Genomic DNA, 27,769 nt, shown 5'->3' on the forward strand with positions numbered 1-27,769 from the left:
TAGAACATTTCAGTTGGAAGGTACCTGTAACGATCACCTAGTCCAACCGTCTGACCAATTCAGGGCTGACCAAAAGCTAAAGCATGCTGTTAAGGGCATTGTCCAAATGACAATCTTGGGGCATCAACCTCCTCTCTTCTCTAGGGAGAAAAGCAATGGGAGTTTGACCAATGATGCTTCCTGATCACAACCATCTTTTAGATTTCAGAGCTGTTTTGTGATTAACACAATACTAGTCTATCATGCACACTATCATGTATTTATATTTACATTTATGTCGAATTTGCTCTTAGTATTCAAGAATAAATAAACTTTTCAGTAACTAAGAATATTGTTTAAGCCAATAAAGAGGACCTGTGATTCTGTAAAGCCAATTACCAATTAATATTCTGCATACATACTTACATGAACAGACGTTACTGAGCAGCTACAGAAAATGTTAATTTTCTATAGCAAAATTCTGGGCAACACCACCTTATTTTGTTAGATTAAAGAAAAAAAACCCAAACAAACAGTAAAAGGCAGCCACATCTACAGGAAAAGTTATCACTAGTAAATGAAGGTCAGCTCTTTTCCTAAGGAGCTAAGTCACAGTGGCAGACTAGGACAGAGCTAAAGCATGCTGCTGCACAAATAGACAGTAATATACAAGGTTGCTCCTGACTCTCTTAACTTCTTGAAAATTGCCTTGATAGTCTCATGACTCCAAGCCTTTAAAAGCCTTCAGGATCAACTAACCAAAGCACACCATGTTAACCCACTACCAAGCCTTCTCTCAAAGACAGCAGCCGAGAGAGACCTCTAAACAAACATCTCCACCATCTGACTAACTGTATAAAAATAATAGGTATGACTGAAGACTTGAAAAGGTTATTTACAAAACCGTAAGCATAAAACTAGATGTATCCAGAAGTTTGTGAAAGGGACGAATCCAGCTGTGCCTCCCCAGGAGCACGGAAGGAGCAGCTCAGGGCTTAAGTCTTTTCAGTAAAAGAGTGCAAATGAAATTGTGAAGTGCTGCTCTGAAGACAGAGTAACACATTCCCCAGCTGAAGGAGTGAAATCATTCTTAATTAAAAAACCTATATAAGCAAGTAATTATCAATTAAAAAGTAATCTGCTAATGGAAGATGTCTTTTTGTTTAATCTATTAGACTAAAAAAACGCAATACCTTTAATTTTTAGATTCATCGGGAAAGAAATTAATCCAGAAGAATATATGAATATAATATCCTTAGGTATCAGCAAACTCTCTGTATTCTATAAGTGTAGTAATAGAAGGATTGAGAATCTGTACAACCTTGCTGAAGAAACTTACAGTAAACAGATTGATTTAGAAGTGAAGAGAGATTAATGCATTGCAGTAAACTTAACTTTGATACTAATACTACAGTATCATACAAAAAAATACATTTGGAATATTAAAGAACTATCCACCCCACAGCTATTGTGCTTGAGTTTACACTTTAGTGCATTTTGATTTAACTTCTACATACAGACAAATCTTTAGGACTAGCATCTGCCTCCCTTTCCATCTATGGCTTTGCACTGCTATTTCTTCTCATTTAGCTTGTTCAAGTGTTTCACCTCCTTTCAAGAACACACTGTCAGAAAAAAATAACATTTCAGATTAGCAGTTATGTTTAAACACCAAACCGACCTCATGTTATTACTTACACTGCTACTTTCCTTCCTGGCAAACCAAGTCCCACGACTGCTAATCTCTCTTATGGGTTAGTATTATTTGGGTAAAGCTGTAGAAACAGCCCTTTTCAAGTCGTGATGGAAAGCACACTCCATCCTCCCCACTACCCTATGGATCTGACATTTAAAAATTGCCTAGAAATTGTGTGTGAAGAGAGCTGCTGCATCTCCAAGTTTTGTTTATGTGTGAGTACTGCCTCAGTTGACCAAACTGACTGTTGTTGTGCTGGATACAGCTCACACAGATAAATATAGCTCATACAAAGCAGCAGCACTGCCAGCTTTTCCTCCTTGTTCTATTTCCTCAAACACTTCTGTGTAGAATTATTAAGTTCCCTCTACAATGTTTTAAGTCATCTGTACCCAAGAGGATCTAACATTAGGTACATAATCAACAGTTACACTTTCCCCAACAAATCACTTTCCATATAGCCCCTCTTTACTTAGGATAAGCAGTTCTTACAAGCCAATTTAACAACCAACAGACCACAACACCTCTTTAATAAGCACCTTCTGTTTTAGTCCTACCATGGTTAGTAGATGGTAACAAGTATGCCCTGGTTAGAGAAAGACAGGACTAGATTGCTAGTTAGTTTTAAAATAATTTTTACAAAAATTTTAAACCATTCCTTCCCATTTAGTAAATTTTGCTTCCATATTACCTTTTGCTCACATTTTGCATCCCAGAGCTTCACACGGTCATTCTAAGATACCGTTCCTCATTCACTGATTTCGCCTGGCTGAACTGCACCACCCACTTCACTCTCCACGTTCTAAGATGTGCGTGACTAGAAACACCAAGATTGCCTACCTAATATCAGAAAGATGCCTTTTATACTCCCTGCTCAGCACTATTCAAGAAAACAAGAACTTGTCTTAGGTGTTTAGGTCTTGCCACGCACCAGCATAATTTATGAAACAGCATTCGCGTTTATGCTTCTAATTGCGAAGTATGAGCTACCCACTCCAATCATTTTTCCAAATAATGGGAGACAATCCAGTGTTCTTTGCACTTTTGGTCTGCATTTTATTGTACAATATATCTATATCTATGGTACCCATTCTTTAGTATGTTCTTCACATCAGGAAAATCACTACTTTTTTTTAGTTAGGCAGTTTGTCCATCATCAAATTTAGTTTAATATTAACTGTATGAAGTAATTTACTAATGTGAAGCATCCTTGTATTTTCCACTCCTTTTTAGCCAGACTCAACTTCATGTCTAGATTCTCAATTTGTCTGCAAATCTCGTTTTAATAAAAAGTCAATTTTCACCATACCCCGTGGCTTGTAATTTTCTCTTCCATTTCACACTCACTTTAAGCCACAGCAGAAATCAACACCTTGCATTCACACTCCTGCACACTACTGCACTTCCTTCCTGATTTACACATTTAGGTTCTTCCCAAGTACTTGCTCATGTCTGCTTCTCCTGTTTTTCAATGTCTTCTGTATTTTACAGCTGCAGTGGGAAGTCTTAAAATGTGTTTTCAGATGGCTAACATTAACAGATCTATTGATAACCTTTGCCATTTCACAAAAAAGCAGTGCTATTTTACATAGAATTAATTTTATATTGGTTTAACTCTCAGAGGAACACATTTATAGGACTCAAGAGCACCTATAGCACCCACGGATTGCAAAATAATCTGCTAACCTGAAAACGCCAATGAGAGAAATTAAAGACTTATTGGCCAGATCACTGAAGTTAAAAAGTTAAATTAAAAGGGAAGCCTAGAAACAAGGTATACGGACCCATCTCATTAGGATAGAGATCCATGATTTGTAAACTCAGATAAATTACACCAGTTGTCTACCTCAACTGCATATCATAAGCAAACAGTCTCTCAGCAGGGGCAATGCATTTGGACATATGCACTCCTCTAATGCTTTTATCAGTTAATTTAGTAAGATAATAGGTGGCAGTATATTACACAAACTTGCCAAACTGAGCAGCATAGATACGCTGCAGTCTGTCACCACCACCAGTGAGGCAGCAATCCTGTAACCTAAGCTAAAAACTCGTTGCACTACTAAGACCTTTAAAACAAGGCAGGGATCAGACCACTGCACAGATTACATATCATAAAGGGTATGTGAGGCATCACTATGTAGAAAAAATAACAGCTAATTGTTTCATTACACAGACCTCAGAGAGTACAATGCTCTAACTTAAGATCTATCTTAAACCCCTTAATTTAAAATAGCCTAGTTAGCTTTCACTTCTATCAGAAATTAGTATTCATTACAGTAACATACAGCTCATTAAAAAGTCAGTCTTCCTTTGATGATTTTGGTATCTTTGAAATATTTCAGAGAACATAAGAAAGCAAAACTTGTAAGAAAGTCATGTACTACTATGTATTTTGATAATATAGCTGGGGAAAATGGGACATTTTAGGGAGTTCCCCATTAGGTTTATAGTTTGATGATTCTGACTACAGTCGTAGCATGTCTACAGCTTTAATATATTACTTTCAAATATGTTTGCACAGAAGTGCAGAAAAAGATAAGTTTGATAACCATAATTGTTGGGCATTGTGAATTATGATATTTCAGAAAGTGCAGAAATCAAATACTAGTTTTTCTATGCAAGGTCTCAAGAATTCTCCATTCATTCAACAAGATGATGTGGACTATGCACCTGAACAAGCTAGAATTTCAAAGATTTTACTATTTAAAACAAGAAGCAACATATTTAGTAGGCTGCAAATGTCCCTTAAAACAGTCTCCGCTCTATCTTAGTAAACAGGGCTAATCACCCAAATGAAGACAACTTAGAACCAGAAAGAACTGCTGCCTTTTTGAGCAGTCAAATTTATTCAGATTTGATACGTTAATTCCTCTCATTTTCTAGTGTGGAACTGGTCTAGTAAAGGCTGTCCCCAAAATAAAGACATCCAAACAAGCAATTCTTCTAAGGAAAAGGGGCACAAGTTGCTCAAAGAGTGAAAAATTGTACTAGAATACATAGTTGTGTCATACAGCATAATCTTCTTACTGCTATAATATTAGCATAAGACTAGCTTAGCCTGTTAGCAGAGGACAAATTATTCTTAATGTTTTATCCCCACAGCTGGAATTTAAAGAGCGATTTTTCCAATAAATTATTGCAAAAATGGCCCAAAGCATAGTTCTCAAAACCATTACATTGGTCCCAAGTCTCCAAAGGTGACCAAGGGCTCTAATGCTTGCCCACAGAAGACAGCGGTCTCATCACAGGAAAACAAGAATCGGAAATCTAAAAGCTAATGCTGGAGAGTAATGCTCAGGCACAAGTAATTCTCTGCAACTTTGAAGTTGACACTGCATTACAAAATAAACTTCACTAAAGCCAAACCAAGTGCACTTGAACTGCAATGCTACAAAATCAAGCTTGTAAGGAAGGGATTTGGGTGCTGGTTTTACCATGGATCTCCTATGAAAACTGTGAAAGAAATGTGAAGAAACTATGAAAAATGTGAAGAAACATTTATTATGTCAGTCATTTACTAAGTTGGGAAAATAACCTGCCTTAGAAATGTAAGATTAACCTAATCAATGTGCTGTTTTTGTTCTACAGCAATAAGATATTCCAGCTAAAGTTCAGGGAACTAGCGTATTTTTCTAATACAGGCAGCTGCCCTAATAAAAGTCTTTCATATGTCTGTCAGAAATCATGGAAATTCTCTACTAGTAGTTTCCTTCCTGAGAATGCATATCCTTTATCATAGTTACTGAAAAGTCTCATCTCTGATGCTAAAAAAAAGTAAAGACTGTATTTTAGAAGTCAATTACAGACTTAAATATCCAGATTTCTGTCTTCTGGTAATAAAGATGAAACAAAGTTCACTATAAAAGATGCATTCAGTGGTAAGCAATAATAGCTTCCTTCAACATACGATGTTTTCTGCAAGGTCTTCTCCATATCTAGTTACCAAGTCTGGACTGAGCACAAACAGCCTAATCTGAAACCACATGAACAATGCAGATCTTTTTGGTTCCAGACTTGATGAAAAAAACATGTAACTGGATAGAATCTGCATGACTATTATGGAATACTTTAATTTGAGTATAATTACTATCCCAGCTAGTCAGCCTGCTTAGTACGTAGAAAATTAGACTTCTAGAGTACTTGAATGCTATACTGCTTTTCCCACTGTACAATTTTTCAAGTTGTTTCCCCTTCTCCTCCCCTTCTACACTTCAGCTTGATGCCTTTAAAGATTACAGCTAAGTCTGCTGGGCTCCCATCTGTGGGAATAGTCCCACTATTCATAAAACAGGATAAAGACAAAAAAATAAGAACGGCCACTTTTAAATCTATATGATTTGACCGTACCACATTGAAAAGAACTTAAGATAGAAATTGGAAAATAAAAATACAGATTGCATAATTCATACTTTAGAAAGGAAAGGTGACATTTCTACAGAAAGGAAAGAGGGTTTAGCCCTACATTGAGGTCTCTAACTGTACAGTTCAACTCAAAATAACTTACAGCTTATGTAGTTGTAAGGCTGGTTTGTGGGGTTTTTTTTCGGTGATGTTTTTACATACTCAATGCAACTAGAATCCTAAGATTAAAACTCACTTAAGTCAGCTGTACTTTTTGTAAGACAAGAAAGAAAATTCATTATTTGAATTAATTGAATCAAGTTCATATTTGAAGTTCATCAGTGACAGATTAGTAGACAGAACTGCTCTGAATTCAGGTTTCGATACAACAAAAATGTCATGTGCTAATGTTGATTTGCAGCTAGGTCCATGCACTCACAGTGTATTTCACATTTTGTGAGAAAGATGCCATGTGGAAGCCCACCATAAGAACAGTACAGAAATTCACGCCAGTGTAGCCTAGCTAAAGAGAAATGGAATACAACTGACATCCCAGTTTCCTCCCACCTCTTCCCAGCTCAGTATATAGAGAAATACCAGCTTCTGGGGTCAAGTATTTAAGCTAAAGACTCTGATTTTGGAGTCATAAAAGGACACTGACAAAAGGAAAAACCTGCTTAATGTCCAGAAATGAAGAGCTACTTTTACATATACCTATACAGAACAAAAGTACAGCTGGTAGTTCTGCCGCCACCTTGCTAGAGAGCCCTCTAAATCACAGCCACTTTTCAGTAAAGCCCTATTTGATACCAATTATCTAATTTCTTTGTTGTTTTTTTTGCAGTGAAAAATGTGTTGGCTTCTACAGCCTGACACCAACAAGCAGTGCCCAGGTAAAATGAGATGCAATCTATCTCTAACAAGCTTCTGTTAGAGACAATGAGATCCAGTTAGTTTGATACTACTTCTTCTTTTGATACTTATACCCCTCAAACTGAGCAGTTTGTGGCTTTTCTGCTATAACTGTTGATTCAGAGTAAAAAGTGTTCTAAAACTTCATGTAAAAAAGAGCCTCTTCAATAGATGTACAGCAGGTAATCATTTTATTTGAATGACGAGGACTGTACTGCTAGGGTGGATGCATTATTATGTAGACAGACTGGACCAAAAATACAGAATACTTTCGCTGCATTAAAGAATGTTGCAAAAAGCCTGCCAGTTTCAAGCACTGCATTAAAAAACAGTGTGTAGGCTCTCAATTAATCTCTTGCATCTAGTTTGCACAGAAGCATACAAGGGATCTCAGAAATATGAAGACAGTTCTCTTTTGTTATATTTGGCTGCTTTAAGCTTAGGGATGCCAAGACTGGTACTTGGTCTGATGTAAAGACACCAAGCAGACCACAACAGCAAACCACTATCACGAGTAAAAGCAACACGTAAGTTATGCTGTAGCTTAACTGATAACCTCTATCGCTTGCAAAAAATGTTAAGTATAAAACAGAGAACTGCTACTAAAACATTATGTAAACTACACAAATTGAGCAGATGCAGCTCACGGGAAAGAAGATAAGAAGATAAAGTTCTCAAGAAAAGGTGTGAATTTCCCTGCATTCAAACTTTAGCCTAGATGATAGTGCTTGACTCATTTTCAGTGCACGTCATCATGGTAAAATTAAAAAATCCAGTCTGGAGATTTAGCAACAGGGTGAAGTATCACTTACAAAACCTCCATGACCCAGAGAATCAGCCAGCGCTTGAGCAGAAAACTGACCTCAAAATATAGATTGTTCCAGAAACCTCTACTCACACAGATGAAAAGCATTGTAGTCTACATAGTTTTTAGTAACTTTGCCAGCCTGGGAAAAAAGCAAAACACGAATAATACTGTTGTGTTCAAGTGCAACGTAACACTTGGTCAAGATTTCCATGTGTGAGAGGCACAAAAAAACACTCTAAGAACAATGAAAAATGTTTCACTATGAAGCTTTTGCGGGAATGACACACTGCTCTAAGTCAGCTATGTAGACTAATGATGATACCTCATCAGCGCTGTGGTTTCATCTGATTCAGACCACAGATCAACAAGAACTATCAAACTTTATTATTTAGATACATCCATATTTTTCGCATTAGTAAGTTCAAAAAATCCCACTGATTGACCTTATTTTCAGAATTTCTGCAAACAGGAAAGAAAAAATAACAAAACTTTTCTGAGGGTACAACTGAATTTTAGGAACTTCAGAAAAATGACAAATAACCACACAAAAAAAATCATCTAACTTTGCACCTTTTTTTTGTAAATAGGTGATATTTCTTATACAATAATAATTTTTTTAACAGCTAGGACTAGTAGCAGCTTTGCAGCATTATGAAAAGAAAAACTTACCTCCACCTGCTTAGTGTGAGAAAAACATTTCTGCTGAATTAAAGTCTGTCAGCTAATTTTAAAGTTCTATAGTATTTCTCTTTTAATACCCATCTCTAACATACTCAGAAAAAGCATGTGGGATGTCATTTTTAAGCATCGATCTTAAACTCACTTAAAAGAAAAAAAAAATGGGGGGGAAAAAAAAAGAAAGCTTGAATTGCATTCAATCACATCTTATGCTGGAGGAATGAAAGTTTTGTCCTTTACCAGTAAATTGTACAGTCAGTTTCCTGCTCAGGCTCACCAGCACCGAGATTTTATCAAAGGCAAATACTGTGGGACATTCTGAGGTTTTAAACTACTCTTACTGCCCATCCTGCTCAACTACTCCTGTAGATGGAATTTCAGCTGACAAAAATAATGGTAATACTTCCCTGAGGAATGCCAGCTAGGGAATTCACAGTAATGGGTGAGTACCATATACTTACCAGGGCAGCAATTCCTTTTTTTTAGAGGGTGGAGCAGTATTAAACATTTCTGCTTATGTTCACAGCATTTTTTCAGGTAACTTGGAACCAAAATCATGGATTAGGGACTATTATAGAGTGCATTTTTACAAACAAAGGCTTATGTAGATGGTATGGTTATTGGGGACACCTCTTCGTTCTTTTTAACATTTATTCCAGTCTATTAAAGATCAGTTCACTTGAAATTTTACATTCTTCATTATACATGAGCTGTACTTTCTTTCAGTTACTTTTTATATAATGGTCAGTCACCATCACCCTAGAATAAGCATTTCTACCACAATTTCACAATTAGACAGAATTTACAATTCCCAAATCCACAGTCAGTCAGTACTAGAACGATGAAATTCTCTTAGTGAAATTAACACCAAGAGCCTTAGTCTAGTGGTTTTAAGGCTTGCCACTGTAACTCAGTATGGAGGAAAGGTTTCTTCGTGTGTGAACTTGTCAGCACTATCAGGTTACGCAGACAGACTTTCAAAGCACGCTGCTTGTACTAAAACTATTAATTACTGAAACATCTTTGGAAAATCCAGGGAAACGGGTCAATTGACACAGCCAAGGGCAGGAAAGCTACAAGCTAGACTTCCAGCAGCAAGATGGTACTTAAGCAATTTTCTGTCAACTTATTCACTGTCACTCATCTTCAACTTAAGTTAACTGCACATTAGTAAAAGTGCGTAACACCTTTAAGTAGATGAAAGTCACATGTATTAAAGGACCATATTCTCCACAATAGTAACATCAATGAAAGGACTTCTTGCACCTCAAGTCCTTGCATGACAGGATGAATTAAATTTTATCCGTGCTACAATACAAAAGAGTAAATTATAGAAATCAATAGAACAAGTTTTGGGGAAAGTTAAACTCATTCTAAACTGTTCCTACAACACACTGCATGTCACATGCTGCTAAATGTGTTTGGGTGCTTTACACATGCAACACCATTGTAATCGCACCAGCAGCCATGAAGTTGCATAAACACAGTTACGAGATGTTAAGAGCACTGATTTTGTATGCAATAATTAGCATATTAAAAGACTTATCATGGGATTAGTTTGTGATTTATTTTTTTAAATAAAATCAGGAAGGTTACAGAAAGATAGAAAAAAGTTACAATTATTTAATTACTAGGGAATCTCCTCCTATTCCCTGCTGTCTGCTCAAACAAAAATGGTAAGCAAAATTATGATACTTAAATTCAAAGAATATCTCGGCACTGTCCAAAGATAGCTTCTTGATAAGGAGTTCTGGGATCTCCTTCTCAACTGAAAGATGAATTGCAAGGGCACATTGAAAGATATGGCCCACAACAGTACCTGATAGCCCACAATTCTTACAGCAAAACCACTTCTAGTTCCACCCCCAAAACAAACAAACAAACAAATAATTTTGCAATGGATAGGAAGAAATGGAGAAAAGGCAGGCCAATATTGGGTTCAAGACAACAAAAGTAAAGCAGGAAATTAAGCTCTATTTTTCCCCACATTGCATCAAGTCATGTTGAAGCTCTATATAAAAAACTCCATTCATTGTTATCTAAATATATTCCACATCAAGATCACGCATAAATTTTTGTAAGTTATGAGTACTTCTAAACTTTAAAGTAATCCAAGTAAACAGTTTGTAGCAGATTTGCACTGGTACACTCATACACTCATATTTCTATTCAGTATGATTTTAAAAAAATATTAATTATGCCTCATGACCTTGTTTACAGAACCATGTGTATACACATCAATGAACATGAATACACACATGTAGTTTGTGAGATTCCTTAGGAATCCACAGGCATGGAACCAATAGCATGCTTTCATTTAACCACAAACACCAAAACAACTAAAATTTTGGCAGTGCATTTTAAATGATGCATTTGATTGTTGCTTTACCTTCTTTTTTAACTTTGGAAATAGTAAGTATGCTTTTTTGTTTAAATTCTGAACCATCACTTGGTTAATTAAGATATATATGTGTGCACGTATTTGGGAACATGCCCTTAAAGGAAGCGGCAGGGATGCAAAATTTGACAGAAGTCAAATGCAACGTTTCCTCCCTCCCCTTCATACAGCCTGAAAGCAGATTTAAGATGAACAGTATCAGTATTAAAGTGAGACAAGTCATGTCATTGTTCAAATGCCAATGTGAAACTGTTTTGAGAACAGGCTAAATCAGCTCTTAAATTAAGCGGACTTAACTGGAAATTGTATCAGCACCCAGACGTACACTATAAAGTGCCACCAACTATAGCCAACAGCACCGAGCATTTTATTTGTCCAAGCAGGAGAAATAAACAGAAGACTGGGGGATATGGGACACACAACATGGCAAATCCTTGCAGAGTTTTGTTCTTTGAAAGGGCATCTTCCCTTTTCCATATAAAAACAAAATAAAGCCCCAGCTGCAACTGAGTTGTCCATTTCTCTATGCGGTCACACTATGGATAGTTCAAACGTACTTAATGTATAAACATAGTTCCACTAGCCACAAGGAAGTTAGCTCACACGCTAACTTCACCATGTTCATTTTAGCCGCAGGACAGCACATACACAACTACACACCTGCCACCTCATTTTTGTAAATTGAACCCATTTTAATGTCAGAGTTCAGAGTTTATTTCGAAAATCTATTTTCCAAGAGGGACAATATCTGAAGGAAGCTGATGGCTTTGCTGAAAGTCTGGACATAGAAAACACTAAATCAAACAATTAGGCATTGCTTTGCAAGTTATCTTTCTAGTCCAAATACATGACTTGCAAAGAGTTTTAAAAAATGTATTTGATATTCATTCTTACATAAACCACTACAGAAGTATCAGACTTCACAGTAAGAGTTTGTTCTGTTATGGTCACGGGTTAACATTTCGCAGAGCATACAGTTGTTTCTTTTTCCAGTTTTGCATACTGGTTATTTCTTATTCTCCATTTCATGTACTAATGCATGAAATCCCCATACTAACCCTGGGGAACTAGAGAGAGAGTAGATAGTCTTTATTTTATGTAGTTATATTATAAGAACCAAATGAGGTAAGACAGTTGACCTACCTACCACCACACTACTGATGGAAAAGACTCAGAGCCAGCCAAAACGTGTACACTTCAGGTTAGAAGAGAGTTCTATTCAACAGTCTTGTCTCAAGATGCAACAAGACCTGCTCTATAGCAGTTATTACTGAAATTTTTCCACAAATTAAATACATTAAAAAAAAAAAATCTTTCTACTTATGATGCCTATCCTTCAAAGGAAACATTTCTGATGTCAGTTTCAATGTACTCTGGATATCTTCCCATGCTGCTACACTATGAATATGTGTCACTACCCTGCTAGTTAAACCCCAATATTGATCAGGTTCAAATCACTCTAAGCTCTTCTTGTGTAGTTAACTGCAGGTATACAATGCGCAACAAAAAAATGTGAATGTGCCTGTGCATTGGTACAGTTACACAGCAATGCATATAATTTCTTCTTACTTTTGAATTTTATGTAAGAAAGGAAAAACATATCTTGCTATCTTAGATATACAACACTTCATTGCAGTAGTCCAAAATTGTTATTGGATGTAGAGTACCCATCACATTGAAGCCACACCCTAAAAAGTGGAAAAAACAATGCCCACTTTTAAAGGAAGAACATTTGTACTAGCAGGACACAGGAGTGCTGGAATGAATGGCTTGCCTTCACAGGATTTCTACCTAAGAGAAGCTACTATATTTCATCACCACAGTGACTCAAAGCCTTTTCATAGACTGCAAAGAGATTCTGCAGCAAATCAGGTCAAGCATTACTTTAAATAGCAGTAGATATGGCTTAATAGAAAGTGTTGTCTCAGCCAGCAGGATTCTCAAAATCTGAATAAAGAGCATCAGGTAACTCAACCAGCTGGAAACTTGAAGAAACACAAAAATGAGTACGAAATCATGATTGCAGCTCCCTCATTCATGCAGATGAAGATAACTACTAATCTGTAGCTAATACCAGGTATATAAGCTCTATTTGTACTACTAGCACTTTCAGGTTCCAATAGGAAGAAGCATCTCAAGCTTGTGCCTGACCTAACACAGGCGTTCTCCCCCCCTCAAAACATCAACAGAAGGATCAGCAAATGACTTCAACAAAAGAAAGCACATCACAAGAAGAGTTTTCACTGTCCTCCTTACATTTGAAAGTGAGACTTCAAAGGTGTTGTGAACAAGATTTTTGTATTACTAACACTTCTAACAGGGATGTTTTTCACCCCACACAGAAAGAATACAACAGAAGGGGAAGCAGTTCATGTTTATTCATGTCAAAACAGCAACACACTATAGAAGAGGGTTCAAAGCAATCTCTCATTAGGCATCACTGTCACTTAAAAAAATCAAAACCGCTAACACTTTCCCGTATTTTTTATGACAAAAATACAGAAAATAGAGTCAAAGAAACCCACTAGTGTTGTACTGCACATCTTCTGAAACTTCAAATGTCAATTATGTAGATAACTTTCTGATATACAACTTGTAGGACCATGGCAACTATGCAAAATGTACGTGCCTGTATTTACATACTGAGTAGAAGTGACAGGAAAGAAGTTGCATTCACTTTCTAGAGCAAGTCTACAATAATCACACAGACAGAACAACATTTATTAACAGGAATGGAACAAGTCCACACATGAGTCAGAAAAGATCATAAATAATACAGTCGTAAAAGCAATTAAAATTCTCAGACTGAGGTAGTCAAGAATGTGCAATGTGGATGTTTGTACAGAGCACTTGTATAGCAGTTTCTCAAAAGCAGAAGTTCACTAGGAGAAATGTGGTAGACTAGCAAATTGGGCATGGATTATAATGGGTATGCCTTCCATTAAGGAATTAAAGATCAGCTAGTGACATATAGAGTATTTTCAGTTTGAAAGTACCACTAAACAATCTCAGCCAAGAAGTCTAATCTACTGTGACTTCTGATCGCTCCAACTTCATCCTGACAGAAGTCAATTCTCATTTTTCCCCAAGTGGAAGAATTTTAGTGGTACAAAACCCAACTTTTTTCTGAACTCAAAAACAGATTAAAGTAAAACGGGAAGAAAATGTTTTCAAGAAACACAAACATTTTAAACAAAAACAATCATTTTTCTAAATGGTTTTATTTACATTTTTCATATACAAGTACGTTAAATGATACATTCTGACTAGTATCCACACCAGTGTGAATTACATAAATTAAAGATACTGATGTATTGCATACGATGAAATGCAAACCAATCAACCCTAATCTTTGGTCCCACCCTCTGAATCCTCATACAGCATCTGGTTTGTTACTAAGACATCTAAAATTCAAAATATTAATATCAAAAGTTATCCGAACAAATATGTAGCTTCTTTTCTTTAGAACAAGCAAAAACACAGAAGTCTTACTTGCAAAATTCGCAAGACGAAAAATACATATTAACAGCCAAAGACTTTACATGCACATTACTAGCTTTTTATTTATTGTTTCTAGACTTGGGGTACTTGTCACAAGTGTCTTGTGCGTATAGTGTTAATTAGGGCAACCTTTCAATGCCTAGCAGTGGTTCAAAGAGATCATATATAATGCAACTCAACAATTAAAAAAAAAAACGAAAAAATGGTGTGGTGTGAACCAGCGTGAAACATTCAGGACAATTACAGATTAATGTTTCCACTTTGGGCAACTGGAACTAAAAATTCTTCAGATCGTTAAAAAAATGTTGCAAACACATAAACATAGTTTAATAAATGTGCTTAAGGAGATTTTCAACCTGTTCACTTCTCAAAGGAAACTAGCAGAGAATAAGATGACAACTACAAATGCTTGCTTCAGAACTACTGAAACATTTGCAACACTGAGAGAAGCTCTTTCAAGTGCATGAAAAGCATTATCAAGTCTTTCTGTAACTAAAAGATGGTTCAAACAGTCAAAGAGACAAAGGAAACAGTAATAGACTGGGCCTATGGGACCATAGGGTGTTTTACATCAGAATTTATTTTGACATTTCTATATCACCTTTTAGCTAGATGCCAAAAGCACTTTAATCACTGAAGTGAGCCTCACAACAACCCTGTGAGGTAGGTATCTATTTTAATAATGGTAAAACATGTTAAATAACTTACCTAAGAAGACACAGCAAACCAGCAGAGCAGGCTAGAATCCAGATCGTGTGATCTACAAACTTAACATTATAGCACCTGTGGAACTTTTTAGAAATGTGAAAGAAGCACTGACATGTGAACTGATTCAAGTTTCATGGAAGCAGATTTTTACAGAAAAGGTATCAAGAGAGAAATGTGCTTTAAGCAAACTGAGGAACCAAGAGTCTGAGTAAGAAGAGTGGCATTACTATACCAATTCTGAAATTTTCGTAGATGCAGAATAGCAAGTTGATGATTTTACTTGCTAAAATATCTATCAAATTCAGACCACACAGCCTTTCAAACTCGTTAAAACTCTGTTCCCAAAAGTCTTAAGCATTCAAATGCTATGACTGAGAAACACTGTGAGCTTGGAGTCATTTTATTAAATTACATTATTTCTATGTAATTGCAACTGCTTCTTTGGATGTCAGAAGAAATAAGAACCACTGTGAGAATCATTTTTTTTTTTTTACCAATTCAAACTTTAATAGCAGAGTTCCCATTAACAAACTGTCAAAGCATGCTCTTCCCAGTTTATCTCCACGTTCTACTGACTACCAAACCAGCCATAATGGAGAGACCGGAGCATATCAATCAGAACTTGGCACACAAAATGGAAATGTGATGCATTCAGTTACTTCAGCACAGGCTGCATATCAATAGTAGTAAGTTAGATGATACACTAAATGCTGAGCACTGCTTTACACTGTATTCCACCAGGGAACAAAGTCATACACAAAAAGGAAAACAGAGTCAGTGAGCTGAACAAACACTGTCATAAAAACTAGAGGTAATCACAGCAGTAAGGCCTGCACTTACGTTTTATGTTATGAAATGAACTGACGTATGCAAGGTAACAGTTTTTGTTCATGTAGATTATAAATAATGATTTCTACTTGAAGATCGGACGTGACTAAAAAGAACACATTCCTCAAGCTAGGCAAAGGAAAACGGAGAGATTTCTAACACTTTTACAAAGAACAGAGCTCTTAAAGGTCTAACTCTATTTTTGTAAGGCCATGGTCATACCCCCACCCTCGCTGATCTTCCAAAACCAGACCACCACTATGTAATGATACTCAGTTCAGATTTGTCATTAGAGGACAATAATGATCAAGTGAAAGACAACTGCCAGCACACAAAGCCTGCTTTCCTCTCTCTTTTTGTCTTTGTGATGCAAAGATGAAACATTATGGTGCTAAAGAGGAAAGTGATATGCTTGTTTTGACATCCAGAAAAGTGCAGCTTAGGTAAGATGATTTAGCAATTTTGGATTTAAATGCTGAGGCAGTGAAACTGAATCAAAAGTAATGCTAAACAAATATTTACCACAGGTTTACTACGGTAAATCAAGGTTGGGAAGATCTATACTTCCGAACTATCCAAGAGAAACTTTCTAGCAGAACGACATTACTAAGATTTCCAAGAAAAAAAGCTTTTGGAAAATACCTTCCCAATATTCCTTGTACATATGAAGGCTGCAATAAAAGACACCTCAAAACAATTCCTTTATCTCAGGTAGTCTTAAAAAAATAATTGAAATCTTAACTTATATTCAAGCATGCTGTAAGAAGAACATTTGAAGAAGCATTTCATTTTGAATGTATTCTCAGACAGAACTGCATATATGATATGCAACTTAAAAGAACACTGACAACAGTGCCTAGTTGTGTATATCTTTTTTTAAGAGGAATTTGGAAATAAAAAGTTGTTTCAGCTTATATCTATAACTAGTTACATATACTAAAAAAGGTAAAGATAAACATGTTGCTTTTTAGCTAAATCAGTCACTATGTGAGGTTTGAAAGAACACACTGGAACGAGCAAAGAAAAATTGAAAACTTAAGTTTTTAAGTGGGATTTTAAAAATTTGACTGTAAGTTGAAAGATAAATTTCTAAAAAGCAACCTCCTACATTTCTTTCAAGTATAACCCTTTTCAAGGGGCTCTCCACAGTTCAAATTTTTCCACTGCTTTGAATAACAGAACCACATATTTCATTTTGCTTATATTTGAAGTGTAGTTACAGACAGATACACACACTCTCACACACAAACACACACACACGTGATCTTTATGTCAATTCTTTCCTTCTCAAATTTACTTGTGTTACTGGGTTACCATTCTTGCTGGGGAGAAGCTGATCTTCCTTTCTTGAAGAAGCACGGAAAAAAACTATATTCTAGACTCTTTTAAGCTATGCCACCGTTTATAAATACTAGTGGAATATAAATTATTTAAAAGATATTTAGGGAGGCAATATCTGTTAAGTTACCTCTGAACATGAACAAGAAGCTTTACACTGAAAACAGTAATTTCTGCTGAAAGATCTACAATGCATTACAGGCTTCCTGAGGTGGTCTTTTCACCCCATAAAATCTGGGGCATGGGAAAAATAAAGATTTTAAACAAGAACAGAAATTGGAAAACTTATAGTAATCAAACTAGATTAGATTCTAAAGACCAGATCCTGTGGGAAGCATTACAGGGTACAAGAGGCTAAGAGATTTGGCTGCAGAGTCCCAGATGGAAAAACAGATTTCTATGTGTCAGGGCATTTGCCATTTCCCAGATATGTCCAATCACCAACATGCCAACTACTGCTACAACCTACTAAAAACAAAATAGTGAAAGTTCTATGGTATTTAATTAGGTAATATTACATTTAGGTTGCACTATTTTGCATTATAACCTCTTACTATAACCTGATATAAAAATTAAGACCCTCATGATCCCAATTTTATTAAATAATCTTCAAAATTTACTGCCAGAACTCAATTGAATATGCAATTTAATGTAAACTAAGATACAATAGTTATTTAATTCAGTTTTGCCAACCAAATTGCTGCTTAGCAATTTCCACATAAAATGGAAAATAAAAATTCAGCTGGCTCATTTCTTATCTGCAGAACACAGGTCCCCACCCTTGCAGTTTAGCATGTAGAAGATGCGTCTCTTATGGAAAATGTGCAGCTAAAATATGCCCACAAAAAAAAAGGATGTGTATTGGCACTAAAAATCAGCTACAGAAAACAAAAAAATTTAAATACAGCACATTTCACGGCATGTCATTAAAACTGCTTAAATAATCAATGCACCTAGTGGGAAGCTGTATATAGTTATGTAAGTAATCACAATTTTGTTGGGGTTTTTCAAAACTAATCAGTTGTGCTAATGCACTTCCCCAGTATTTTCATTCCAGAAACCATCTTCCACCCCACACCCTCCCCGATAACACTGCAGAGAAACACTCAACTCCCCATGAAAACAAAAAAAATGAAAGGTCCAAACATTCACAGGAAGTCATTCAAATAAATTTGTATGTATAAATAAAAAAAAAGTCCTCTAAATAAATGACACAGGAGGCAATAAATTGACACGACAAGTAAATAAAAGGCTAAAGCACTCCAATACCATTGAAACTGTTTTAATGTTGTTGCAATTCCATAATGCAACAATCATCAACTTATAAAAGACCCAATACTTCAGAATTCGTTTAATCACTCCTTTGTACCTATTTTACAAAATAAGGCAAGGCACATTTAAAATCCCCCTTTCCCTACATTTTATGTGCCTATCTTATTTATGCTTATCAAAGTGTAAACTTAATTTCCTATTAAATATTATATAAGAAAGAATGTAAAAATATTAACCTCTGCTTCAATGTACAGTTTCCAGAATCTGCCAGAACTGGGGAACTGGGCAACAAGGCGTTCATAGGTCTTCCGTGCTTTGTCTATAGGTTGATTCTAAAAATCGAAAATCAAAACAGCATTTACAATATTATGATTTATGTAAATGAATATGCTGATTTTACTCCAGAATCAAATAGCGTGAGTGGACCATAGATAAGGAAATGTAATCCTATGTCACTAAACCTGTGCCTCTCGAATGAGAATGCTCCAAGCGTCAAGGTCATATGGATTTTCTTCTAGTTTCTTTTCAGCTTTCTTCACTTTTTCTGGGACATACTCAGCAGCCTAGGAAAATTAAAAAAAAGACATAAGAGATCACAAGAAGAGATTTTAAAGTTCTGCCTCTGCTACAAAATCAAGCTAACGACAACATCCTGACAATGCAATGTTATGGCTCTCAGTTTTTATGATGGAGGTGCTAAATTGTAATTTTATCTGGAAAACAAGTTGTACCGGTAAGATGATGCACTCTTACAAGTTCTACATAGTTGGTGACCAAGCAAAAGCCAGACAAAATTAATTAAATGTTTCTGAAACACTAGAACAAATTTGAGTTTGCCAGAAAATTACCACACTTGAATTTTAAATGTGAAACTTTTAAGATGCAAAAAGTAAATTCAGACCCATTTTTCTATTACACACCTCAGCCAAACCAATCCAGACTACACCAGAGGTCATTCTGCATATGCAGAACAGTAAGTATTTCATACCACAAGTTACAGTTTTAACAAGAAAACTAAGAGATGACAGTTCTAGAAGTAACAGATACATATTATTCAAGAACAATTCTTAATATTGGATGTGTGTCAAAACATAGCTCTGAAGAGGAAAAAGACACTGATTAGGACACAGTGAACCGATACTCCTATCAAAGGTGCCATCACACACTTAGAAAGGGAAACAGAAGGTAACTAGACACTATAACCGTATGACTTCTAGTAAAATAAACAAGCATCACTATTGTGCGTCACTACTGCACATCACTCCTGAGGGAAAGCAGATGTTCCAAGAATACAAATCCAAGGTATTATTAATGGATTTTACTGGAAGACCATTTACAGTGGCATTATATGAAGATGAGTTGCCTGTGAAGAATACTACAAAACAGTGACTTAAAAGTCAACTAGCAGAATATAATCCAAGACAAATACCTTAGAAGTTTTTAAAATCAAAATTACTTCTAAAATAGACAATTGATCAAAAATGTTAAACTGACAGCAACAGCAGCCATGCATGAAAGAGAAAAGGGGAAAAAAATAATTAGTAGGAGGGGCTTTAGAGGAGTTTAAGGCCATTATTCTTTTTGATTCAGCTTTCGAGTAACATTAATTTGTAACATTAATCACTCGGTGCAAAGCAATGTAGGTTGGAAGTCAAGTATCAAGTCCCACAGCAAGTGAAATTATAAAGTGAACTTGATTTTTAAAAATAAAATTAAAAATTAGTAGCTCAAAGTTGTCAGCTCAGTAGATTTTCAAATTGCCATAAGACTATTTTAACATCCCTAAGTTTACCAAGATTCTGACTCTGTAACACTGCAAATTATCGCTCAACTGATACAGGCTTAAGACACAAAACACAGTATGTAATGAACTAATGGTTTTATTTTTTCCAAAATGAGAGGCATAAACATACCTCAGCTTATAGAACACAGCACTGAAGTGAAAATTTCCAAAACTTAGAGACTATTTATGGAAGTCATCTCTACAGTTGAAATGCTGTTTATTCCAAAAAGCACTAATTCAAATTTGCTCACATCAGTACTGCCTCTTGTTATATTCGATCTCAGTGATATCTACATGTCTCAAGCATGTTATTCTGCATTCAATTAGATAAAAACACCTTTCAGGAGTACTATTAATGTCAGTGACAAAAAAAACCCCAACAACCCCACCCTACGAAAACAACTGAAGCATTTGTTGAAGCACTGGGTCCTGCACTGTAAGTAGTGTCTTTCAAGCAGGAAAAAGTAGAATGGGCCACTGAAGCACACCTCAACTATGTTAGTAGCAGTTCAATTGCATTATCTCAAATCCTTCCATGTGACAAAATAATTTAGCTGATACTACAGTGAAACAGTTAACGCTTGCAGGAATTTGATTTCACCTATGCAGATCTAGGACAATAAACTCAGAAAGACTGAAATAAACTAAGCTGGTAAAAAAATAGCTGCTGATAAGATGCACAATCGTAGCAATCCTACACCACTTTTGTATGTGTGATACAGGACTCCTAATCCGTACAAACAGCACAAGAAAAAGTTCATTCTTTTACTGGAAAAAATAAAAGGCTAATTTCCTAAGTTAGTAAATATTCACTTAGCAGCAGATAAAGCTCTCCATGCAGTTATATAAGACAAAAAAAATATAGAGTTCTAAAATTCTGAAGATATAATTATTTGAATTCTGTAAACTGGACTGCCTGGAATTGCTTTTACCTTACGACATATGAAAGAAAACATGCAACTTCTTAGGGCAGAGCACTCCCCTCTCCAGTCCCTGTCCATCTCAAGGGTGCATAAAAGCCATCCACATCTCAGAGAGGCACACTGCACCGCAGGCACATCAGTGCCCTGGTTCTGTCTGAGCAAAAATAAGGCCAAGTGACCCTGCACCTTCACAAATAATCCCTCCTGACACACCGGAGGAATCAACACTTACGATTTTCAGACCAGACCTCAACACTTACAATTTTCAGACCGGACCGTTTTGCCAGAACTAGACCTATGAGTTCCACATAAAATCTGTGAGGGATAATATCTACTGCAAGCATGCAGTGGAAGGGAAAAAGCAGCTTGACTTTTAGTCTAGCTCAACTATAGTCAGAAAGGCACCTGATTCCAGCTCTGAAAACTGCACGCTGACTGCACTCTGTGCTTAGATCTGCAGTAATCACAGTTCAAGGGTATGTGGCCTTTGATTATGTATTTTTCATTGTACTGCTTATACAACAGCCAATATCCAGAACGATGAATACTTAGTTCTTGGGTGTCTGTTCACTGCCATGCTCCTGCCCCTAGATAAGCATTTTCAGTCCATTTCTCTGGTTAACAGAAGCACTTGAGTTAATCTCACCGTGTAACAAGCCATTTCAGGGAGTTAAATCAGCAGACAAACCTATTCAAAAAGTCATTAACTTTCTAATGGTTCAGCTCCCCAGTTTCAAGATCAGATGGATGCAGAATAAAGGATGGAAACCATATGGGACTATTAACAGTCCCAAATTATAACAGCTTAAACTAACATAAAATTGGACCTAATCAGATAGATAATGGCTTTTATTTTTTTCTTTACCATTACCATCTGGGGAAAAAAAAGTGCTGCAAAGAATTCTTGTATAGGAACTGGAAAAATAATTCTTTCCTCTGCTTTAGGTAACTGCATTCAGTTTATCTCCCACTTAACAGGGCTCCTGTCTGACAAGCAACCCTCTGAAGGTTGTGGAATTATTTTAGAACTTAGTTCCATTTCCACAAATACCTGCATCATTACCAACCAGTCTGATTCACTGCTTCCCTTTTATTATTTATACACAGCTAAATAGTACCTGTGAAACTAAGAATTCATTGCTAAAGAGTGTAAAATGCTTTCTATGATCAGTTTCCAAAATCTGAAAAGATCTAAAACCATTTATCCAACATGAAGTCTAGAAGATGCTTCCTAAATACATCAACAACACAAAATCCAAATTTGAATTCATAAAAGATGTCTGGGGCAACAAGAACAGAAGAAACAAAGTTGACTTATAGTATTTAGCAAAAATTATCTATTGATCACCTTTAAATTCTTCGTTTACAATTTTATACTAAAAGCCACAAGTCAACATTTTCTCCAGCCCTTTGAAAATGAACCCTTATGACTCCAAAGCAAGTGTCAAAACATCTCTTTCAACGATTGCACCACCTAATGCATCTAATTGCTTAAGGCATCCTCCTGTTTTCACAAAAGGATCCTCTGCAATGAAAAGGAAATGTATTTAAACTGCTGTTCCACCTGTGAAGGGGCCGGTTTAAGATGCTTTCAAAACTACCACTAATTATGAAATGAGAACTTCTACAAACAAGACATATAGGCTATTGTGCACAAAAAGGCAGGAATTTTAATGGCTAGTTCAGTCAAACTGGTTCAACATGCAAAAGCAGGTTCACATATATTAAGACAGAAGCCACTGACTGGAGGTTTTGGTTGGCTGTTGCAGAGTCTAACATAGCCAGGACTGTAACAGATCCAATGAACATAATTTCAAATATATTAACATGCAACTTCAGAAGCATTGTTAGTTAATTTACAGGTTTGTCTAGCCTAAGTTTTTTTCTTAAAGCCTGGTTATAGCAGTACGTGCACAGAAGTTTTAAAACTCTTTCTGCTCTAACACATCTCTTCGCTACATTATAGTTAAAACTTATCAATCCTTGTACTTTCTTAAAACTATTTTTAATGCCTTGCCTTCTTTTATTCCACCACTAAGTCAACTCATCTGTGAACACAATCTTGAAAGAATTTTTCTCCTTTAAGACTGAGTCACTTTTAACAGACATAACCCAGCATATTCATCTTCAATAATTTAAAAAAGATACCATGGTAAGTACTGCCCTGCCCCCTTCCCTCACAATTTGGGCTGGTTTATATCTTGGAACAAATCAAGAGTTCTAGACTAGTAACAGTTATCATTCTTTCCTCAAGAGCCTATTTCACAAAGGTTGGCCTTTAGACAAATACATTCTCTGCTTTAACAATTCCTTGGTATACCTGGAACTCACTGACCCATGGAAATATAGCTAAAATACAGATTGTTTACAGTTGTGTAAAAATTGGAAAAACACACATTATCAACTCAAAAGTCTTTCTCCACCAATCCTTGTGTTCATTTTGTTTACAACCCATTCCTATGGTAAACAGTGCCAGTAAATCCAGATTTACAATATATCTTCCTAAACAACATGCTCTTAGAGGAGATTCTTTCAAATCACTATTCCTGAGATGTTAACCCTACACAATGATCCAAGAAAATACTTCTGCTTTCAGTATTGCGCTCAATGACATCTATTTTTAAAACGTTAGGCTAAATATAACTACAATAGCATTTACTATTGCATTTAAAATTCAGAAACTTACATGATGTAATACATCAAACTAACACAAGGAAGGCATGAATGAAAGGAAGGCACAGGAGGAGACGGAAGTACCAGAAAGGAACCGGAACAGACTGCTTTAGAGGACTTTTTTTTACTACAGTCACAGAGTCAATACAGAAACGTTTTTGTCCACAGCTCGGTCTTGGAACGAGATTCATATTCATGCAAAGTGCCATGCATCACAGACTGGGGTATGTATCTTAGAGACAGTTACGGGAAGTGTGAAATACACATTCTAGCCTTAAAAGACTAGAAGGCAACTACTACAGGGGTAAAGCAAATATTGCTTCAAGTCTTCAGGTAAAATACATGCCCAGCAAGTATATACTTATTAAGTGGCTCTGCAATGGTATAAAGAGGCAGAGATCACAACAAATTTAAGTTTTGTTAGAGATGTACATGAAACAACCACCACACAACTGAAATGAAACTAAATCTGTACGTTAAGGTCCAGAAAAACATACACAGGTGCAAGTGTGTACTCTGTAACCTCAACACACAAAGAGACTGGGAAGAGCTTACCAGGGAATTACCCAGCAAACACTGGCACATGCAGCCTTTCAGTCTACAAATGTGGACTTTTATAGTAAGACAGGGCTAAGTATTTGGTATTTCAAAGATCAACCTTGTAAATTCCAGTTTGTCAAACATCATGTACACCGTACCAAGAGTCTAGCAGGGATCTAACAGATTTTAAGCCCTGACATCATTCAACTGGTTCTGCGGAAATGAATTTGGGTCCAGCGTAGTTAATACAGCGCAAGAATTTAAAACACACTGCAATAGCTGCGGCTACCTCACATTTCCTTCCCGCCCTCACCCCCACACTAGTCTGTGCTACAATAATGATACAAAGAGAAGATCATTTATATAACATAGCTTAGGCTCCAGCTCTGCAAAGTAAAGCAACCTAACAATTTCTGGAGCTAAGCTCAGCTTAAAGGCAGTAAAGCCATGTGTCAATTGTGCTGCACCCAGTACAATTAAACCACCCTCGCTACATCCAACATTTCACTTTCTGTTCTTCCTTCACACACTTCTACAACTTTGTACTTGCAGGAGACAGCGTTCAACTGGCTGCTTTGGGAAGTCCCCTCCAAACCCTAAGACCTGGGAAGCAACATACAAGCACCTGTGTCAGTGAGTCACAGCTAACAATTCTGATCTGTCAAAGATCTTTAATACGTTATCATGCATACATCTTGCACACAACACAGAGGAAAATGAACTGTAGTGACCCTCTTACACTGATCTATGTGACTATCAATGAAAATGACACCCAAAACCTCAGAAGCTCGTTATGGAAGCAGATGAAAACTGAACCAGAAAGCCAGGCCAAATCCAATCTCTGCCTAGATTCATCTTCCTATAAACAGGAACATTTCCAGAGGCCTTCAAGAAGAGGATTACATAGAAGAAAAGACTAAACAAAACACCAAACCTTTTAACTCAATCTATAAAAGAGCTGTTGGGCTTTCTTTTTAAAGTGCACCCAATGTAAAAACAGTAATCTCAACTAAGTTAAAAGGATGAACCTTAAAACGGATCAAAAAACCCCCAAAGGGAAGTCATATGTTAAAATATATGCTTTACATAGGCTGCAAATAATGACTGCAATTATTTTAACACTACAAACCCTCTGTGATATAGCATCAGAATATTAAAGCTGTTACTATCTGTATACTGAAATAAAAGCTATTCTGGAAAGTAACTCAACCTTTGGCATATTAAATTCTTCTTTGTTAAAAAGAATAGAACCTTAAGTCAGCATTGTTTTTCTAGTTAAGTAGTAATGTATTCCAAGCTACAGAAATACACAACTACTTCTTATTAAACATCAATATAATTTCTTGAAAAAATATACTGGATCAGGTACCTTAAATATGAAACAAATTATGCACTAGGATTATTAAAATTCTACATAGCATATTCTTACTACTTTGTAGCCATCTACCTTGTGAGGAAGTAAGCTATTCTGAGGACTCTTGCTTAAACATACTGCAACTTTAGGCATCCAGGCTGCTAAATCACAGGGTATTTTCCTAATGAGACATAAAATGAATATTTTACCTTCTGAGCACTTCTTTTTCTGACTGATGATCTTACAGAGTTTACATGCCACTCTTTCAGAATGCAGACCCAGACACGCAGAAAAATAACCTGTTTTGTAAAGGGACTGACATCCTACAAAAAAAAGCTTCTTAAGGGAGCACTACATCATCAGCTTAATTTCAAACATTTTTGTAGGCTACATTGGCCACTAACGCATGCCAGCGTCATCAACAACCCCTCCCTCTCTCAGGAACTTTCATCCACACCTCTCCAATTAATTCCCACTTTAAACACAGCCCTAACTTTTAAAAAGAGCTTTTTAAAAAAATTCTAAATAGAAGATAGTTCACTGTAATACCACATTTAGAAAGATAACACAGAATACTCTGATAGCACCTGTCAAGAAAATAAGTGATGACAAATACGTATTTCATATATTAAACAAACCCAAGCCAAAATCACCTGAAGATGTAGTTATTTCCTGTCCCAAGAGCTAGAATGCCATATTACGAAGAAAATGCCTTATGAAATAAACACATTATTATTGTTTCTAGATTACAGATGTTTTAATAACTCTTTACTCTGGAGAAAAAGAATATTGTTAAAAAGGCACACAACCTCATACGTTAACCGCATCTGTTCAGCAAACGCTCACTTTACAAAACACTGCAGAAGAAGCAGTGTAAATAGCTTATCCGGGTATCCACTTTCTTCCAGACTGCGTGTACTCAGCTACCACGGGTAAAGAAGACCAGGAAAGTGAAGCTCACTGGGGTGTCCATTGTCCACCTCCACCTGCACTGGTTTGCTCACGACAAACATCAAGCCTGAGAAAGGCAGAGGTTTCAGAGCGGGACCAGTTTCAGTGAGGGCGGCGGCTAGGAGCAGCCCCGCGCTCCGCTGCCGGCACCACCCGGAGGTTCTCAGCATGGGGAAGAAAAAAGGGCGCCGGGAAGCGGCACCGGGCGGCCGGGGAACGGCAAGAGCCTCATTTCCACCCCCCACACCCCCCAGCTGCCCTCAGCCCCACAAGCCGCGCCCTTCGGTCAGCCCCGCCGAGGCCTGCACAGCGCGGCCATCACTGGGCCGTCCCGGTGCCTCTGCTCCACTGAGGCCTACAACCTCTCCCTCCCGCCCCACTCACCTGCTCGCCGGGGGGACCCTCTCCAGACATGGCGCGTCAAAACAGAGCTGGGGGGGAACGAGACCCACAGACGGATTAAAAACGGCGCGGCCCAGAGTCCCCGCGGCGATACCAACAAAATGGCGACGCCTCGGGCCCGGTGCTGCGCGGGGGCGGGACCTCGCGCGCGGGGTATGCTGAGAAGGAGAGCAGGGAGGAAGTACGTCACGATGGCGGGAGTGACCGCGCGGGGTGCGCCGGGAACGTTCGGGGTGGGGTTTGAAGAAGCGCAGCGGGGGCTGGGGAGGGGTTTCCTGGGGCAGGCTGGGAAGGGCTGAGGTACCGCCCTGGGGTGGTGTGCGGGGAGGGTCGGAAGTGCGTCACGCCGGCGCGCGCGGATGCTGGGCGGAAGTGGTGAGGGCGCGTGTCGCTATGGCGGGGGCAGCGCAGCGAGACAGCACTCGTGGTGGGGCCCGGGCTGTCTCCCCGACGTTGTCTTCCTAGGGGTGGGGCTCTCCCAGAAGGGTATCGCGTAGGGCCCTGGGGAGTATGGCAGCCGCACGGATGGCGCCTGTCAGGGTGACGGTGTGGGCAGTTCATCGCATCGTTCGGTCCCCGCTCCCTGGTGAGGCCGCTTGTGGTCGAAACTTTAAAGGACGGTGGGTAGAAACCAGGAGGTTGTGGTGATCTCTAGCCCTAGTGGCTCGTCATGGGTTGTTT

General features: G+C 37.4%; 1 protein-coding gene across 1 annotated transcript in view; it reads right to left on the reverse strand.

Annotated features, from left to right (window-relative positions):
• The window catches only part of CSTF3 (cleavage stimulation factor subunit 3), a 50,322-nt gene extending 23,074 nt beyond the window's left edge, over nucleotides 1-27,248 (reverse strand). Inside the window, exons 1-3 of the mRNA XM_054069072.1 lie at nucleotides 27,071-27,248; nucleotides 18,924-19,025; nucleotides 18,699-18,794 (exon numbers count right to left, since the gene is read on the reverse strand). Coding sequence (XP_053925047.1) covers nucleotides 18,699-18,794; nucleotides 18,924-19,025; nucleotides 27,071-27,100 — 228 coding nt within the window. The 5' untranslated portion in view covers nucleotides 27,101-27,248. The remainder of the gene's footprint in view (nucleotides 1-18,698; nucleotides 18,795-18,923; nucleotides 19,026-27,070) is intronic.
• Nucleotides 27,249-27,769: the final 521 nt, after the last annotated feature.

The sequence above is a fragment of the Cuculus canorus genome, chromosome 5, assembly GCF_017976375.1.
Source record: "Cuculus canorus isolate bCucCan1 chromosome 5, bCucCan1.pri, whole genome shotgun sequence".
Classification (NCBI taxonomy): Eukaryota; Metazoa; Chordata; class Aves; order Cuculiformes; family Cuculidae; genus Cuculus; species Cuculus canorus.